The 20,378-nt window shown below is 25.3% G+C and overlaps 2 protein-coding genes across 3 annotated transcripts in view; both read left to right on the top strand.

The window, feature by feature from the left end:
- LOC126901300 (uncharacterized) overlaps nt 1-20,378 on the top strand; it is a 61,665-nt gene that overhangs the window by 28,663 nt on the left and 12,624 nt on the right. The gene's annotated exons all lie outside the window — the stretch shown is intronic.
- LOC126901305 (uncharacterized) lies at nt 6,395-18,084 on the top strand. Of its 2 annotated transcripts, none has more exons than XM_050677703.1 (4): nt 6,395-6,544; nt 11,976-12,150; nt 14,342-14,575; nt 17,961-18,084. In XM_050677703.1, exons 1-4 carry the CDS (start codon nt 6,461-6,463, stop codon nt 17,993-17,995), a joined length of 528 nt encoding a protein of 175 aa, XP_050533660.1. In that variant the 5' UTR covers nt 6,395-6,460; the 3' UTR covers nt 17,996-18,084. The 2 variants fall into 2 exon arrangements, with proteins under 2 accessions (XP_050533660.1, XP_050533659.1); XM_050677702.1 differs by lacking the exon at nt 17,961-18,084 and adding an exon at nt 15,071-15,314.

Here is a 20,378-nt window from a genome sequence, read left to right as displayed (position 1 = left end):
ATGATTAGTAGTTCTTTGATTTTAAAATATAATATATGAATATATACTAATTATAATTATTAAATTTAGTATGAAATTGATTATTAATATTGTAATTTAAACGGAGAAATTATAAAAATAATAAAGATGTTATATTTTGCTTTACTTTTACGTGTATACAAATTTAAAGAGCTTGATACAATAATTTTCAATAAAAACTGTTTGTTTTTAAAAGTTGAATTAAAATATGTATAATGACATACTAATAGTCCTCAAGATTGGAATTGAGCTTTTTTTTACAGCCTCGCAAAAGTTCAAAAATATGAGCTTTTTTAATTTTCTCAAAAAATATTTAACTTACAAAAAAAAGTTTCGTACAAAAGTTGTTTAAAAGACAATTATAAACAAAAATATTTTCTTATATTTTTTCATTTAAACAAATATTTTTCGAGTTATATTACATTTAATATGAGTACTAAAATTTATATTCCAATTTTTTTCATTTTACGGTTACTTTTTATCATGTTATACTTACATTAGACACAATGTTATAAATGCATATGTGTGTATGTGTGAGTTTATTTATTTATTGTATCATTAATGTGTAGTGTAAATTAATATATATATATATATATTTCAAATTATATTGAAATACCTCTTTTAAAAATTAACGGATCATTGTGAAATATTTATTGGCCATACTTTAGAAATTTACCTAATCGAAGACATAATTTTTTTTTTATAATTATTAACCAAGGTACTGTGGGTTTTAAAAATCATATCAACATTATTTCTATCAATTTTTGATAAACCTGTCTTCTTTAATCTACGTCAAATTAAATCTAATAGAATATATTTTATAATAATAACAGAAAATTTATACGAAAACTTGATTTCTTGAAAATTATACAATTTTCAATAAAAATGATAAATATTGCAGTTTTATGCATAGTAACGGAATAACTATATTGTTCAAAATTAAATCAAATAGTAGCTTTTTTAATGTGCAATATGATTAAAACAAGAATAACGTTCTGACGACCTGTTTTCTATGAGTAATTAGCTTCTAAAGACAAAAATCATGCCATTTTTGGTAGATAAGTTTAATTTGTCTCAAATATTTTTCCAAACATTCTACAAAAGCCAGTTCCTGTCCCTTAAGACATTTTGGATGCATTCTACAAATTCTTATTTGGTCTATACTACAGACTCTATAGAGTAATTAAAAAAAACGGTAGCACAGTGGGGTCGAGGCACAGTGTGGACGAGGTATAGATGGGACAAGTATAGATGATATCTGACAGTGATTAAAATCACTATCATAAGAAACGCTTCGATGCAAATCTGTAGATAGTGTTTCCTTTAGAGAAATTGGTGAAATATTTTAAAAGCAACATGAACTCTTATTTCTTTAATTATATCCTGATTAGTAGTTCTTTGATTTTAAAATATAATATATGAATAAATACTAATTATAGTTTTTAAATTTAGTATGAAATTGTGAGGCCAGCTATGATGTATGGTTCATAGTGTTGGGCGGTTGATAAGAAAGTAGAGCAGAGAATAAGTGTAGCAGAGATGAGAATGCTTAGTTGGATGAGTGGAGTGACTAGAGAAGATAGGATAAGGAACGAGCATATAAGAGGAAGTATAGGTGTTGCGTCAATCGTGGATAAGATGACAGAAAATAGACTTAGATTGTTTAGTCATGTTATGAGGAGAGAAGAATCGAAAGCTGTAAGAACAGTTATAGAAATGAATGTTGAAGGAAGAAGAGATAGAGGAAGACCAAAAAAGAGATGTAGGGATGTTTTTAAATGCGATATGAGGAGGACTGATGTAAACGTAGGTGTTGTGGGAGATCGTGTCAATAGGATAAGAAGGCCAACGCCATGTAGTTTGGATTAAGGCGAAGAAAAAGAAGAAAAAGATTTAACTTTAAAAGTTGAAAAACGACTCTTAGCTTTACCTTACATAATCGAACAATAAAAAATGATTTTAAGTGATTTTTGACAAAAAATGAATTTTAAATAAAATAAACTTTTTTTAAACGAGTTAAGTTGAAAAAAATTTTTAACATAGATAGTTAAATTTATAATTTGTTAACTTTTAACTGTTAATTGATCGACATTGATCATACTTAACTTAATTAAACTTGAGTTAATTATTTTCATTAACTTGCCCATCTTTGTATAAAATGTATTTCATATATATTTAAACATTTAAAATATTTAAGTATTTCATGTTAAGTTCTTATTAATATTAATCAATCATGAATTGAGTTGATAAAATATATTAACTAATTTACCAGTAGTTATTGCGATTGTTTAAAGTATAGTATAGTATTGAATGCGATTAGAGGACAGCTGATGTGAGCGTAGAAGATGTGGGAGATCGTGTCAAGTGGAATCTTAGGATAAGGGTGCCCGACCCCAAGTAGTTGGGATTAAGGCAAAGAAAAAGAAAAATATTACCAGATATTCCGGTGGCAATTGANATGCCCGACCCCAAGTAGTAGGGATTAAGGCAAAGAAAAAGAAAAATATTATCAGATATTCCGGTGGCAATTGACATAATATGATTGTTGTTTCGGAATGTACAATTTAGCGTTTAGTTGGGTTTAAATAATATAGCGTCAAATCAATTACCTACTCTATCGGTTGTATATTAATTTACACTACACTTTAATGATACAATAAATAAATAAACTCACACATACACACATATGCATTTATAACATTGTGTCTAATGTAAGTATAACATGATAAAAAGTAACCGTAAAATGAAAAAAATGGAATATAAATTTTATTACTCATATTAAATGTAATGTAACTCGAAAAATATTTGTTTAAATGAAAAAATATAAGAAAATATTTTTGTTTATAATTGTCTTTTAAACAACTTTTGTACGAAACTTTTTTTTGTAAGTTAAATTTTTTTTTTTGAGAAAATTAAGAAAGCTCATATTTTTGAACTTTTGGGAGGCTGTAAAAAAAAAGCTCAATTCCAATCTTGAGGACTATTAGTATGTCATTATACATATTTTAATTCAACTTTTAAAAANGATGTAATAACTAACTGTTTAATTGATAAATTAGAATTTTTTTTTCAATTTTTGAGAGTAATATCTTCAACTAGATACGAATTGTAGTAATTGGACGTATCGTTGAAAAAAGTAGGTCAAGTTAGAGCATAGAAAATAAATGATATTCACAAAAAAACATCTTCTTGGCTTTGCATCGAAGCTAAAACTTAAAATATAGTAAAATAATTTTAATACGAATAAGAAATTTATTCTTGCAAGGGGCGACTAAAGTGATGGGATCATTGATCTTTATTGAAGTTATTGAATCTAAATGAGATAAAAATCAAACGAGTTAAAATTTATACTAACTTAAAAAGAATTTTAAAAAAATGCAAAAAATTTATTGTCATTCGCGGGTTGGATCCTCGTACCCCAAGCGTGTACAACATGAATTTAACCAACTCGACAACCGTACGTTGCTTCCGTCGGTTAAAAAATTGGCTATTTAAGCTAGTTCAAATTTCAAAGTTATTTTTCTCGACTTAAAAGAAACGAACAAATTTAAATAAGTTTAACTTTCTATACTATATCAATTTTAATTTATATAATATTTATGAAAATCTGTAGTCCCGTTGTCAGGTATTTTAAAATAAAATAAAATACAAAACCCAGAATTTTAACACAAAAATAGCAAATTTTTGAATACGGTAGTCATTTTTACCATGAAGACAAATCCAGAGGTCAAATTTTTTTTTTTCACATTAAAGTATATTACATAAGCTTTAATTTAAGATATATTTAAAAGTGTCAGTATTTCCGGAATACTTTCAAAAATTAAATTGAAAATATCGTAGTAACAATACGCATGTTTAAAGTTTTGACCCCCCTTGTTAAAGGGGTATGATCCGATTTACAAAAAAAGCGTGCCAGATGAAAGGGGTATATCAATATTTATTATAAAAAAATAATAATATAGATCCATACATTTTTCCAAAAGTTATATAAAATATAAATTAAATAATATAACATATAAAATCGAGATTTTTTTCACGGAAATCGTACGTTTTTCTTTAACTTTGATGTCCGTTTTCACCACGAAGACAAGTCCAGAGGTCAAATTTTTTTTTTTCAAATTAAAGTATATTACATAAGCTTTAATTTAAGATATATATAAAAGTGTCAGTCTTTCCGGAACATTTTCAAAAGTTAAGTTGAAAAAGTTCTACTTTCTATACGCATTTTAAAAGGTTTGCACCCCCCCTGTATAAAGGGAAATGGTCCGATTTTAAAAAAAAGTATGTCGAATGAAAGAAGTATATATAAAGTATTTATCATTAAAGAATAAAGTTGATTCATGCATTTTTTAAAAAGTTATAGCAACATAATGTTAAAAAATGTAAAATATAATATCAAGAATTTTTTCACAAAAATAGCATATTTTTGCATACGGTAGTCATTTTCACCATGAAGACAAGTCCAGAGGTCAAATTTTTTTTTTTCAAATTAAAGTATATTACATTAGCTTTAATTTAAGGTATATATAAAATTGTCAGTCTTTCCGGAACATTTTCAAAAGTTAAGTTGAAAAAGTTAATTTTTTGTAAAAAAGTTACCATTTTGAAAGCCCATCCTTTGGGCGGTTACAGGGTCAAATGTTCACAAAAATATATAAAATGACAGGTAATTATCTAAGGTATCTATAAAAAAAAAAAATTATATTGATTTGATCATTTTTAAAAAAGTTATGGCAATTTTAAGTAAAAAAAATTGAAAAAATATCGAAAATTAGCGATTTTTAAATTTGTAATTTTTTGGGGGATTTCCCCCGTTTACGGGGAACGAGGGAATTTTTTTCAATTTTTGAGGGTAATGTCTTCGACTAGATACGATTTGTGATCTTTTGACATATTGTTCATCAAAATCGGTCCAGCGAGAGCTGAGATTGAGCGTTCACAGACACAAAAAAAAAAATAAAAAAATAAAAAAAAAAATCATAGTAAAATTAATACCTTCTCAGCTTCGCATCGAAGCTAAAATTAATTCGTTAATAATATTAATATCTAATATTGGTGTAATCCAAAAAAAAATCATCTGAAAATCTTTGGATAGGTAATAAACTGATAGACTCGACAGAATTTCATAAAATTAATTCAATGATATTTCATGAAATCGACATTACGAAGTGGACAGTAAACACCTGCTTCCCTTACCAATGTACTATTTCCAAGCTAGTTAAATGTATTATATTGCCGTTTAAAAAATAAAGTTAATATTTTCATATACCGAAAAAGTATTTTATAACTGATCAATCGAGAAAAAACTAAATGATTCTTTTAACATAATCCACCAATATCTGAAATATGAAATAAGTATTATATAGTTAAAAGTGTGTTTTTCAAGTTATTTATTTTTAAAATGTAGAAAGTAGAACACATTACAGTAATGCGCATTGAAAAAAGTAATAATATTATCTCATAAACTATTTAACGATTGAAAACATTTAATAAAAGTTTAAGATTAAAATGTTTAATCTAAAATAATGGCATAAATATTAAAAAAAATAAATAAAAAATAAAAACACGAATAAAGTATTCCTTTATGTAATATTTTTAAAAATGTATGTGGAAATAGCACCACGTCGAAGATTCCTGGACCCTCACACATTCATTTATTAATGAAACTAATTGATATAATGTATTTAAACTAGAATTTTGAATGCGTTGTAATCATTTGGTACATGTTTTAATTTATCAAATATTTATCATTTATTAAATACAAAGCGAGAAACAATATTTCATTATTAAGCACTGCCAGAAAAGAAGAATTAAATTTTTTTTTTATATAATTAAAGTATCAAAAAATGATTCCAACGTTTTTGGTGTCAACAGTAGTTGTGTTAAATATTGACAACATGTCCCCAAATTACATATCCGTGACTTTTTAGTAATTTTTTTTGTGTCCTTTTGAGTTTAATATTTTTAATATAGTTTTAATTTTAAATAAAATTATTCACAAATTTAGTCCTGAGTTGATTTATAAATCACGATACTAATAATAAAGCAGTTATTTAAATTATTGTATAAATAATAAGGTTCTGTTCCTGTCATAAATAAATAAAATGTTTACATATTTTTATGTGATATTAAATATTAAAAACAAAATTAAATTTAGTTACTTTTTTTAGCTATTTTAAAAATACTTAAATTAACACTAAAAAACAAAGTATTATTATATTAGTAAATAGAATTTTAATAAATCTGTCATAAATTTTTATTAAAAATTAAATTAAATTTCATACATTTATTTTATTGCTATTTTAAAAATACTCAAAAAACTGCGTTACTGACACTAAAAAAACACAGTATTGTTATAAAGTAAATAGAATTTCAATTAATCTATCATTTCATCTTTTTTATTAACAGTTTCATTCGAAAACACTGATTTGTCAAATCAAAAATGTATTTCTATAATTTTATTGTTATATATCTAGCAATTAGTATTTCAAACGGATTTTTTTTTAGAGATCCACCATTGAATAAGGTAAACACAATATTATTTAATTTTGAATAAAAATTAGTTGTTAAATATTTTCTAAGTAGAAAATTTCATTTTTAGGAATATCTAATATTTATTCAGTTATACATTATTTTTATTTTATCTTAATTAGTTATAAGATTTTCCGAAAAAAAACTTTTTAGTACATAAATCACTTGGCTATACTATGCATCAATTTGAATTCAAATTTACTTTATGCATGCAAAAGTTGTTACAGTTTTATTTAAGGAACAAAATTTCATAAAGATAATTTAATAATAGTATAAATTCAGTAATTTATTAAGATAAAAGACCAATTATTTTATTATAATGAAATTTTTTTACCAAATATCTATGATTCTTAAGTTATGAAATAATGTTTTTTTATTTAAAATAATAGAATTAACGTTATTTTTTTTAATTTATTTGTTTTTATAAATAAATCTAAAGATTTGAAGCCACATTATTATATTTTGAACTACATGGCTCGACTGAAAGGTCAAGTTGGCTAATGTTATGATTTTTTTTTTATGATATAAGACGCCCAGTCATCAAGTTCAATCTTCAAAATATATAAAAAGGGAATTGTACCTCTGAAATAAATATTGAAAAATATTAAATTAATTTAGATTATTTAATTCTTGAAAAATGAACTTTCCAATAAATGTATAGATAAAAGATAAATAAGTAGCATTATTTAAGTATTTATTTACATATTTTAATTATTATTGAGAATAAAATTGCTCAAAAAAGAACGGAATCCTGGAATGAGTTATTTTTGTATGAATGATATTTGGTAAAACTCCTTTTAAAAATGATGAAACAAGTAACGTAAACGAATTTATTTTTATGAAGCTAATGAAAAAAATTTAGTTCCTTAAAATTTTAATGTTTCTATCATTTTTTTATTTATTTCTAGGTGTTTTATATATAAATGATTTTTTACAGTGACTATTAATAATAATTTTTGCATTGAAATCTGAGAATACTAATTATATCACAATTGAAAGATAATAGAGATATCTTCTTTATGATATTATAATTTGACACGACTTGTGTCGCAAAAATGTGGTCGACACTGGTTTAGAGGGTAGAGACCCGTGGGCCGTTTATTAAATGAGTGACAACAAATTATTTTAATAAAAATAAACAAACCGAAAAGATAAACACAGTAATAATAATCTTCGCATAATATCGCGGCACTTTCGCTGGCGTCGACGACGCGATGTCCGGCGTAATCCTTGAACGGCAAAATGGTTAGCAGCGTTGTAGACGACGGTGCGCGGGTGCGGTTCGGTTGGTCGGCGTTGTCGCTTTCACAACGGGAGGAAGACTCCCGCACCATTTGCGGCGGGTCGTCGTCGGCCGTGCGGCATTTGCTGGACTTTGCACCGTGGCGTATGGCACGCGGTGTTGGTCAGTCAAATACTCATAGTAGGGCGACGGCTGATAAAGGTGGCACGAGTCGCGGGGCATCGTGTATAACGAAGCGACGCGGTTCGTGTCAAATTTTAATAGACTAATAAATATAGTTTAAAAAACTAAAAAAACACGCTTTTAAAGCACATCGAACTATAAAGTTAAAAATAATTTTTTAAATAATTATGAACAAAAAATACTAGTTTTATTGTGATAAAAGCGTNCATACATACATACATACATACATACATACATACATACATACATACATACATACATACATACATACATACATACATACATACATACATACATACATACATACATACATACATACATACATACATACATACATACATACATACATACATACATACATACATACATACATACATACATACATACATACATACATACATACATACATACATACATACATACATACATACATACATACATACATACATACATACATACATACATACATACATACATACATACATACATACATACATACATACATACATACATACATACATACATACATACATACATACATACATACATACATACATACATACATACATACATACATACATACATACATACATACATACATACATACATACATACATACATACATACATACATACATACATACATACATACATACATACATACATACATACATACATACATACATACATACATACATACATACATACATACATACATACATACATACATACATACATACATACATACATACATACATACATACATACATACATACATACATACATACATACATACATACATACATACATACATACATACATACATACATACATACATACATACATACATACATACATACATACATACATACATACATACATACATACATACATACATACATACATACATACATACATACATACATACATACATACATACATACATACATACATACATACATACATACATACATACATACATACATACATACATACATACATACATACATACATACATACATACATACATACATACATACATACATACATACATACATACATACATACATACATACATACATACATACATACATACATACATACATACATACATACATACATACATACATACATACATACATACATACATACATACATACATACATACATACATACATACATACATACATACATACATACATACATACATACATACATACATACATACATACATACATACATACATACATACATACATACATACATACATACATACATACATACATACATACATACATACATACATACATACATACATACATACATACATACATACATACAAGTGAAACTAATAAAAGCGTGTTAATATGAGCACTTTTGTTGAAAAAATAATTTTTGATAATCCGTGTACGCTAAGCAATTTTCAGAGAAAAGCGTTTTTAACACGCTTTTATTAGTTTCACATGTATTTTGTATATTGTTTGTATGTTGTTTGTATGTTGTTTGTATGTTTGTAACTCCACGCGGCACGTGTTATTATGTCTCGTATCCCGTCGTCTATGACCTTGAGACTAGACCGTCGTAGCGCATTCACCCCACCCCGCTCACCAGTCGGCGACTACACTATTTTTCTGTATAATTTTTTTCTGTATAATTTTGAGTATTTGACTGACCAACAGCGCGCGTTTACGCCGCGGTGCAAAGTCCAGCAAGTGCCGCACGGCCGACGACGTACCGCCGCTAATGATACCGTAGTATTCTTCCTGTTGTCAAAGTGAATAAACCGATCTCCACTCGCGCACCGTCGCCATCAACGCTGCTAACCTTTTGACGCCCGAGGATCACGCCGGACATCGCGTCGTCGACGCCAACGAATGTGCCACGATATTATGCGAAGATTATATATTCTTACCATCGCCGCTAATATTAATATATATATACATATATATATTATTATTTATATATACGTATATGTTAATATTCATTTATATATCCCTACAGCCGACGCCGCTGCCGCCATATATGCCTCGCGCCCCGCCCGCCAACAAAACACAGCTATACCTCGTGCATGATACGTTTACGTAATTAAGTCGCTTTACATGTATATATATATTCTATTTACTATTAAAACTTATATATTAATACGCTTTATTCTCATTAAGAGATATATAGGGTATTTATTCCGATTACAAAGGATGATTCCCGTATCGTCATTTTACGTCACTACCTCCACGTTGCGCGCCTGCTGCTTTCCTTGGATGTGGTAGCCGTTTCTCAGACTCCCTCTCCGGAATCGAACCCTGATTCCCCTTTACCCGTTACAACCATGATATTGATAGTAACTACTATCATAACATGTAACTAAAAAGTGAAAAATAAATATAGTTTAAAAAAACTAAAAAACACGCTTTTAAAGAACATCGAACTAAAAAGTTAAAAATAATTTTTAAAATAAGCGTAAAACAATAATGAACGAAAAGTACTAGTATTATTGTGATAAAAGCGTCGGGCGCTCAATATACGAAAAATATAGCACAAAGCACCCACGCTTTTATCACAATAATACTAGTACTTTTCGTTCATTATTGTTTTACGCTTATTTTAAAAATTATTTTTAACTTTTTAGTTCGATGTTCTTTAAAAGCGTGTTTTTTAGTTTTTTTAAACTATATTTATTTTCTTTGTTCTATTATATAATGAGATAATATATTAAAAGTTTTGTACGATATTAAATAAATTATTATACAAAACTACACAAAGTAGGGCTCTAAAGAGGATTTATCTCGCTTATCATTTAATTCAAATGATTCCTATGCACAGGGTGATTAAATTGTACCTTATACTGTAATTTTGAACTAAAGTTGTCACATCAAAATAATAATAGCAGATTTAAAATTTTTTTTTAACAAAATAGGAACGAGATCCATTAATAAAGAAATTTTCCCAATACTGACTTTAATAAATAAAAAGTTTACATTTTTGTTAAACTTTTGTTCTGTTATGATTTCATTTTTTATTATGTTTTTTTCTATTTAATTTAACTATTTTTATGTAAAAAAAAATATTTTAATAATTAGTTTTTAGATTTTTCTTTCTTTTTAAAATTTTAACGTATAAAAAATGTATTTTTTAACGTTTATCTAATGTTGTTTTAACTTTTGAAAAATAAACGAATCACCACAATTTTCATTTATAAATCTCTTAAGTATTTTCTTTTTATATAGTATATTTGTTTTGAAAATCTAACACTTAACCGTTAATTTGGGGGACAAATTTTGTATGAAAATCTGACCGAAATATTTCGAACTACAAATATATAAAAATTTATATTTTAATCAGTAAAAAAAAAAATTCTACTAAAGACTTGTTTTTTATATATGAACGTAACTCGGAGTTATAAAAAAATGTAGTTTTTATATAAAAAATTATTGTTTATCGTGTTGTCCTTTCAACAATATGTATATAAAAAGATAATAAAAATTTCCAAAAAAAAATTGCCGTTCCCATAGTTTATGATAAATAACAATTTTAATTTCATTACTGTAGTAATAATTAACTAAATAGTGTTAGAATAATTGAACTGTAATTTCTAATTTTTCATATACTTTCTCCGGAAAAATTACAATACTAAATTATTAATTATCAATTTCTAAAATTAATTACTATAATAAGAATTTATTAATGAATTATACTTATAAATCATAAAATTTTACTTAGGATTTACTTAAGGAAATAGGATATATTTGCTTTCTGACAATAATTCCTTTTAAAAATTAAATATTATCAACAAATTTGAGTCGAAATATTTTTTATGATAATGATTTTAATCTTTTTCAGATATCATCTATACTTTTACCAATTATACAACGTCAGTACTGTGCCATAAACCTGCTGTGCCTAACACAATAGGGTTGTGACACAGTATTTATAGTTATTTCTAAAAATTAAAAAATTAAAATTTACAAAGGTATTATTATTACTTCATATAATTTTAATTTTAGAACGGAAAATTAAATACCGAAAGCAAGGATTTCTTAATAAAATATTTTAATGCGAATAAAACAAATAGACATTTGACCTATGAGAGTTTTACAAGACTATTTAACAGTTATAAATGGCTACATGGTATGGAGGATAGTGATATCGACAAATTATTCACGGATGAAGTCAAAAGCAGTAAGCAAAACTCTTATTACAATTATAAATATCAATTTTATTTTCAACAAATACTATTAAATAAATTGCTTTAAATTTAATGTATCGGCATATTTTTTCACTGTATTGTTTAAAAAAGTAGGTACAACAACATTTGATTTGAGATTAAATAAAGAGAACCTTTCTCTTACATTGTTCATTCTTTAAATCATATTAATAAATGAAATCATTATTTATGCTTATTTTATTTCAAGCATCACAATTTTATTATAATATTTATATTTTTTCATAAAATTTGTTTTATTTTTAATATAATTTAAAATATATAAATAAGTTCTATTGTGAACGCATACAAGACTTACAACACACCTGATTCTAAAGGGCATGCTTCAAATTTAATTATAGTGTTTATTCATAAAACAATTACAATTTTTTGTTTGAAGGGGGGCTATTTTTAGTAAAATTTTATATTTTTATATTTCTTATAATTAAGATTACATTTTTTTTTATATTTCTGCCATTGTACTTGCGTTTTTAGGAGAAGGACAACTTAAGTCCTTAATCTAGTTTATCTTTGATGCGAATCTGAGAAGGTATTAATTTTACTGTAATGTGTTTTTATTTTATTTTTTTTGTGTCTTTGAAAGCTCAACTCTCGCTGGACCGATTTTGATGAGCAATATGTCAAAAGATCACAAATCGTATCTAATCGAAGACATTACCCTCAAAATTTGAAAAAAATTATCATTCCCCGTAAACTGGAGAAACCCCTAAAAAAAATTACAAATTTAAAAATTGCTAAATTTCGACATTTTTTCAATTTTTTTTACTAAAAATTGCCATAACTTTTTTAAAAATGACTGAATCAATATATATATATATTTTTATAGATACCTTAGATATTTAACTATTATTTTATATATTTTTGTGAACATTTGACCCTTTACCTGTCCACAGGGGGGATTCAAAATGACAACTTTTTCAAAAAAAATTAACTTTTCCAACTTAACTGTTTAAAGTGTTCCGGAAATTGACGCTTTTATATCTTAAATTAAAGCTAATGTAATGTCCTTTATTATAAAAAAAAAACTTCGGACTTTATTTTGTCATCACGGTTATAGTGGCTATCAAATGCTATTTTTGTGTAAAAATTCTCGATTTTATATTTTATATTTTTAACATTATATTTATATAACTTTTTGAAAAATGTATGGATCAATACAGTTTTTTTATAAGAAATACTATTTATATAAATCAATTTTTTAAAATTTAACACTATCTATAAATTTGCATCGAAGCGATTTTTATGATAGTTATTTTAATCACTGTCATATATCATCTATACAGGACTCAACTATGCTGCATCCCCACTGTGTCGCGACCCCACTGTACTGGGTTTTTTTTTTTATTTTTGGCCTTTTTAAAGGTTGGGTGATCGCGTTGTGGTAATTATAACGAGTTTTTTAAGTTAGCTCGTCTTTGTAATTTATTACATTTCATATAGAGGTGAAGATTTTAAAATAAAAAGTATTGAGGAGATTAACCCATACTAATCTGTGACAAGTACACAAGTTTTTTAATAACATTCAATATTTCAAGTTGATTTATGTATTTTAAATAGTTATATATTCACATTAAAAAAAAATTAATATAATATATTAAAATAAATTATTCAGAAAATCAATAAATAATTATATATATTAAAAAATACATTTATATATTTTGGGCTAAGCCAGTGCACTAAATTGCAATTACCTTGGGAAACTAAGAAGTGGCATATTTGGGTTATTTTTTAATATCATTTTTTAATTTTTTAGATAGTATATTAATCTATATCTGGTATAGATTATTTTTTATAATACTAGTAATAGTATATTAATAATATATTAAAATAAATTATACAGAAAATCAATATATATATATATATATATTAAAAAATATATAAAAATATATTTTTATATTTTGACTGTAGCCAGTACGCCAACTTGCAGTCAACTTGTGCGACTCTGTATGAACTACAACATTCGGGATATCTATGAAAAATATTTATAGGTTTCCAAATAGTATAAAATTCTGTATATGGTATTAATTATTTTTTATAATACTGTAATAAATAATATATATAGTGATATTCAAATGTCGACCAGTGATTATTTTAATTGAAATTAATACTGATATAAGAATTTTAACACATAATGTTTACTTTATTAAGAAAAAGGATTAATGAAATTGAATACATTTTTGAAACAATCGACGGAGTGTATCAAAAAAACTGAGTCTCTGTATACGTTGCGTTATAATAATTCTCTCAACGAAGAAAAGAAGATGACTTTAAATGAATTAAAAAAAGCTCTTTTAGTAAAAGAACTCGGTATCGCAGAAGAACTTGTTACTACATTAATAACAGATTACAATTTTACAAACGAACAAGATATCAGCTTTATAGGTAAAAAAATTATTACGTATAGTTTTTTAGACTTATACTACCCATCTAAAGCCAATGTAATATCTTTCAAAAAGTTTCCCTAACTCCTCGATCAAAGGCTAATCCATTGACAGAATGGTGAATAGCAATTCCAGTTACTGAATTTATTTATAGACAAATGAAACTATTTGTAATTGTTTCCATAGGCTAACTATTAAATATTATTCAATGTCACTTTTACGACTTGATTTTTTTTCCCCATTATATGTAATAAGGATTACTAATTTTAATTGATATAAATAAAATTTTCACTAAACAAAATTTTTAATTAAGTAACATAAAATAAATGGTCAAAATATTTTTATAATATTATCGATAATTGCTTTATCAAAAAAATTATATTTCATAAAAAGTAATTTAATTAAGTTATCAAGTTGAATTAATCCGTGTATTAAATAAAAAAACTGGCTTCTAGTGACTTTTAATTAATTAATGATATATTTGTTTATTTTTTAGAATTCAGAAAAATATTTATGTTAATAATATATGGCCATAACTTAATCAAACCAATTAAAAATGATTTATAAGATATGAAAGGAATAAATTAACTACAAATATATTTAGAATTTTAATACAAATTATTACGTTATAAATGTTTTCTAAATTATTTGATAGTATAAAATATTTAAAGAATACATCATAAGACAAGATATTATTTTACCAGACTAGATAAATAAAAAAGTCAAAAATGTGTTTTAATTTTAAATTTTAAAAATCATTTTCATTTGTGATTCAAAATATTTTTTTCTTCAAATACTAAACAATATGTGCCTATTAAATTATATCGTCAAATAAAACTAAAAATTATTAGAAATTTATATTATTTTTGAACACCAGTCATTGCGGTGATGGTACTGAAGGGCAGAGAGAAAGTGCGTCCTAGCAGTCAATATTTTGGGAAAGCTAAGTTATCATGTAAAAAATACATTGTTTCAACTCTTTTTCTGGAAACGGACCAAACATCCGTTCAAGAGTATTGTTTTGGAAATCCCTCCATGATTATGGGTAATATCCCACATAAACTTAAAATTTAGAAAAAAAAATGACAAATTTATCTTAATAAAAATAAACTGTTGATACACAGATAAGTATTTAATTACATATTTTAATTATTGTTGAGAAGAAAGTTGTTCAAAAACGGATTCCTAGAATGAGTTATTTTTGTATGAATGATATTTGGTAATAAGGTTATTAAATAATAAGGTTCTGTTCCTGTCATAAATAAATAAAATGTTTACATATTAGCTTCGATGCAAAACGGAGAAGGTATTAATTTTACTAAGATGCGTTTTTTTTTTTTTTTTATGTCTGTTGCCACTTTTTCTCAGCTCTCACTGGACTGATTTCTTTCAACGATACGTCAAAAGATCACAAATCATATCTAGTCGAAGACATTACCCTTAGAAATTGAAAAAAATTCCTCCGTTCCCCGTAAATGGGGGAAACCTCCAAAAAAATAACAAATTTAAAAATCACTAATTTTCGAAATTTTTTTACCTAAAATGTACCGTAACTTTTTCAAAAATGAACATATCAATATAATTTTTTTTTTATAGATTTTTGTTGTCTTTACCTATCATTTGATAAATTTGTTTTGTAAATTTGACCGTTTATCTGCCCAAAGGGGGAGATTTAAAAAGACAACTTTTTCACAAAAAATTAACTTTTTCAACATAACTTTTGAAAATGTTCCGGAAAGACTGACACGTTTATATATACCTTAAATTAAAGCTAATGTAATATACTTTAATTTGAAAAAAAAAATTTACCTCTAGACTTATCTTCACGGCGAAAATGACTATCGAATGCTATTTTCGTGTGAAAATTCTCGATTTTAGTTTTTATATTATATTTAACTTTATAATGCTATAACTTATTGAAAAGTGTATGAATGCACACAATTTTTTTATGAGAAATAATATTTTTTAATAAACCATTTTTCATTCGACATACTTTATCTTAATCGAGATATTAATAAGTAACCAGCAGATTATGTAGCTTTTGGAATAAAACACCAATTTTTTTTAAATTATACGCTATCTAAAGATTTGCATCGAAACGTTTATTTTTGATAGTGATTTTAATCACTGTCAGATATTATTATAGTTGATCCAACTATACCACGGCACCACTGTGCGCGACCCCCCTGTGCTGGATTTTTTTAATACATTACTACTAATAATAATTTTACTTTACAAAAATGCTATCATTTAAATATCAAAAAAATATGATAAGTATGTCTATTTTAAATAACACTTTTTAGAATTAAGTATAATATTTTATCAAATTCAAAAAAAAATGATAGAATGATAATATGAACAAATGTAAAATATAACAAATTTGTCACTTTTCATGCACAAATGTTTATTTTATAAATAAGGTATTTAAATATTTAATTCAAACGCACAATTAAAATTATTATTAGCTAATGGGTAATAGATAATTTATTAGTTAAATCAAGTAAATATGACAGTATTTGCTTAAAAGTCTAAGCCGAATAATTAGATCATTAGTATATAAAAATTAATTCGCTAATAATATTAATATCCAATATTGGTGTAATCCAAAAAAAATCATCTGATAAACTTCGGATAGATTATAAACGGATAGACTTGACAGAATTTCATAAAATCAATTCTAAGGTCAGATATTTAATGAAATCGACATTTCAAAATGGACAGAAAACACATGCTCCTCCTTTCCCATATACTACTTCCAATTTATTTTTTTAAATGTTGAAAACTTCCAAAGTATAAGTTGATATCGACTAATATTAATTTGATACTTTTCTATTTTATAAGCAAAATAAATATATTATATTGTAGTTTAAAAAATAAATTTAATATCTCTAGATAGCGAATAAGTACTTAATAACTAAAGAATTGAGAATTATACAGAGTGATTCTTTTAACATTATCTACTGATATCTGAAAATATTAGTTAAAGTATTAAATATTTAAAAATGTACTTTTGAAATAATTTATATTTAGAATGTAGAGTGGAAGTAAAGCGCACAGAGTAATGCGTACTGATAAAAGTATTAATATTACCTCAAAGACTTTGTAACGACTAAAAAACATGTAAAAATGGTTTAAGATTAAACTGTTTAACCTAAAGTAAAGGAATAAATATTAAAAAAAAATCTAACAAAAAATTATAACAACACAAAAAAAGTAATCCTTTAAATAATATACTTAAAAATGTATGTGGAAATAGCAACATGCCGAAGAGTACAGGCTCCCTGACACTTTCTTTTAAAGATATAACTAATTTGATATAATGTATTTAATCTAGCATTCTGAATGCGTTATAATAATTTGGTACATTTTTTATTTTTATTTATCAGATATTAACATTTATTGGCCGCAAAGTGGAAAATAATATTTCATTACTAAACACTACCATAAAAGAAGAATTATACTTTTTTCGTATAATTCAAACGTCAAAAAATGATTCCAACACTTTGAATGTCGACAGTAATCTCATTTCCTGAGTTGTATTATAAATCACGATACTAATAATAAACCATTGAGGTAAATAAGATTAAAAGTGAAAAAACATGTGGCGTCGTACATTAATAGCTAATATAATTAATGATTTTCTTACTTTTTTAGTTGTTTAGAAATTAATTTTAATGATTTACTTTAACTAAATGTACCAATCAAAACAAAGTTGCTAAGAAGATTTACTCATTGAGCGTATTATAAAATTTGATTATATTTGAAAAAATCAATTGTTAATTCAGGAGAAAAAACAATCATTTTTTTTAAAAATGATTTATAAAGCATCATGTTACCAAAAAATTTGTAATATTATAGTAGTAGCACACACAGAGTAAAAAAATTATTAAATTACAAAGTAAAATGATTAAATTTTGTAGTTAAACCTATCATATCAAACTTAATTCGTCAATAAATACTTTGAAAACATTAGAAATTAATGATTTTAATTGTCTTTATGGAGAACATGGAATAACTAACTGTTTAATTGATAAATTGAAATTTTTTTTCAATTTTTGAGGGTAATATCTTCAACTAGATACGAATTGTAGTAATTTGACGTATCGTTGAAAAAAGTAGGTCAAGTTAGAGCGGAGAAAATAAATGATAGTCACAAAAATATATCTTCTCAGCTTTGCATCGAACCGAAAACTTAAAATATAGTAAAATAATTTTAATACGAATAAGAAATTTCTTCTTACAAGGGGCGACTAAAATTATGGGATCCTTGATATTTATTGAAGTTATTGAATCTAAATAAGATAAAAATCAAACGAGTTAAAAATTTATACTAACTTAAATTGAATTAAGAAAAAATGCAAAAAATTCATTGCCATACGCGGGTTGGAACCTCGTACCCCAAGCGTGTAAAACATAAGTTTTCCCAACTCGGCAACCGTACGTCGATACCTTCTGCTGAAAAAATTGGCTATTTAAGCTAGATCAAATTTCAAAGTTATTTTTCTCGACTTAAAAGAAACGAACAAATTTAAATAAGTTTAACTTTCTATGCTATATTAATTTTTTATTTATATAATATTTATGAAAATCTGTACTCCCCTTGTCAGGTATTTTAAAATAAAATAAAAAAAACAAAACCCAGAATGTTAACACAAAAATAGCAAATTTTTGAATACGGTAGTCATTTTTGCAATGAAGACAAATCCAGAGATAAAATTTTTTTTTTTCAAATTAAAGTATATTACATAAACTTTAATTTAAGATATATATAAAAGTGTCAATATTTCTAGAAAACTTTTGAAAATGTCCTAGTTTCAATACACATGTTTAAAGTTTTGACCCCCTTTGTATAAAGGGGTATGATCCGATTTACAAAAAATGCGTGTCAGATGAAAGGGGTAAATTAAAATTTACTATAAAAAAATAATAATATTGATCCATACATTTTTCCAAAAGTTGTATAAAATATAAATTGAATAATATAACATATAAAATCGAGAATTTTTTCACGGAATATAAGGGAAGCAATAGAAATTATTAAAAATAAGAACAATTAATTGGGATCCTGGCTCACTGAAGAATTCATTATTAAACTTGTGTAAACTGACAAAATGTGATAATATAATATTACTTAATGATAACGTCACTATGTGATAAGGTCACTAGGGGTATATTAGGGGTTTTTTACCGGTCGGGGTGTCAGTATGTGTGTAATGTTGATAATAGTAAGATTGTTCTCAAAATATGTATCCTTGACTTTTTAGTAATTTTTTTGCAGCTTTTTGAGTTTAATATTTTTAATTTTAAATAATATTATACACAATTTTAGTCCAGAGTTGTATTTTAAATCATGATACTAATAATAAAGCTGTGAGGTAAATGAAATTACAAGTAAAAAAACATATGTGATATCGTAAATTAATAGCTAGTATAATTAATGGTTTTCTTATTTTTCTTGTTATATAGAAAATTTATTATAACTATTTATTGATAAATTTAGTAATAATTTTTTAAAAAACCATATGCAAAACGTCAAGGCTTATTAATTGATAGACTTAAATTTCATTATTCAATGTTGACTGAAATATGAGTAAACAAAGTTTTACTAGTATTTTTAGTGCAATGATGTCAATAAAATTATTATATAAAAAATAGAGTTCTGTACCTGTCATCAATAAATAAAACGTTTACGTAGTTTTAAATAAATAATATTAAATACAAAATTAAATTTATAAATTTTTTTATTGCTATTTTAAAAATACTTAAAAAAATGGTGTTTTTGACACTAAACAAACATAGCATTG

This window comes from Daktulosphaira vitifoliae, unplaced genomic scaffold (genome assembly GCF_025091365.1).
Source record: "Daktulosphaira vitifoliae isolate Bord-2020 unplaced genomic scaffold, ASM2509136v1 Scaffold_3, whole genome shotgun sequence".
Classification (NCBI taxonomy): Eukaryota; Metazoa; Arthropoda; class Insecta; order Hemiptera; family Phylloxeridae; genus Daktulosphaira; species Daktulosphaira vitifoliae.
The sequence above is the reverse complement of the archived record's forward strand: the minus strand, read 5'-3'. Positions and strand labels throughout refer to the sequence as shown.

Bases quoted from the DNA above. Each gene is read 5' to 3' on its own strand.
- LOC126901305 (XM_050677702.1), top strand. From the start codon at position 6,461: ATGTATTTCTATAATTTTATTGTTATATATCTAGCAATTAGTATTTCA. The intron at 12,151-14,341 runs GTAAGCAAAACT...TACTTTATTAAG, and splicing joins CACGGATGAAGTCAAAAGCA to AAAAAGGATTAATGAAATTG. The intron at 14,576-15,070 runs GTAAAAAAATTA...TTTATTTTTTAG, and splicing joins ACAAGATATCAGCTTTATAG to AATTCAGAAAAATATTTATG.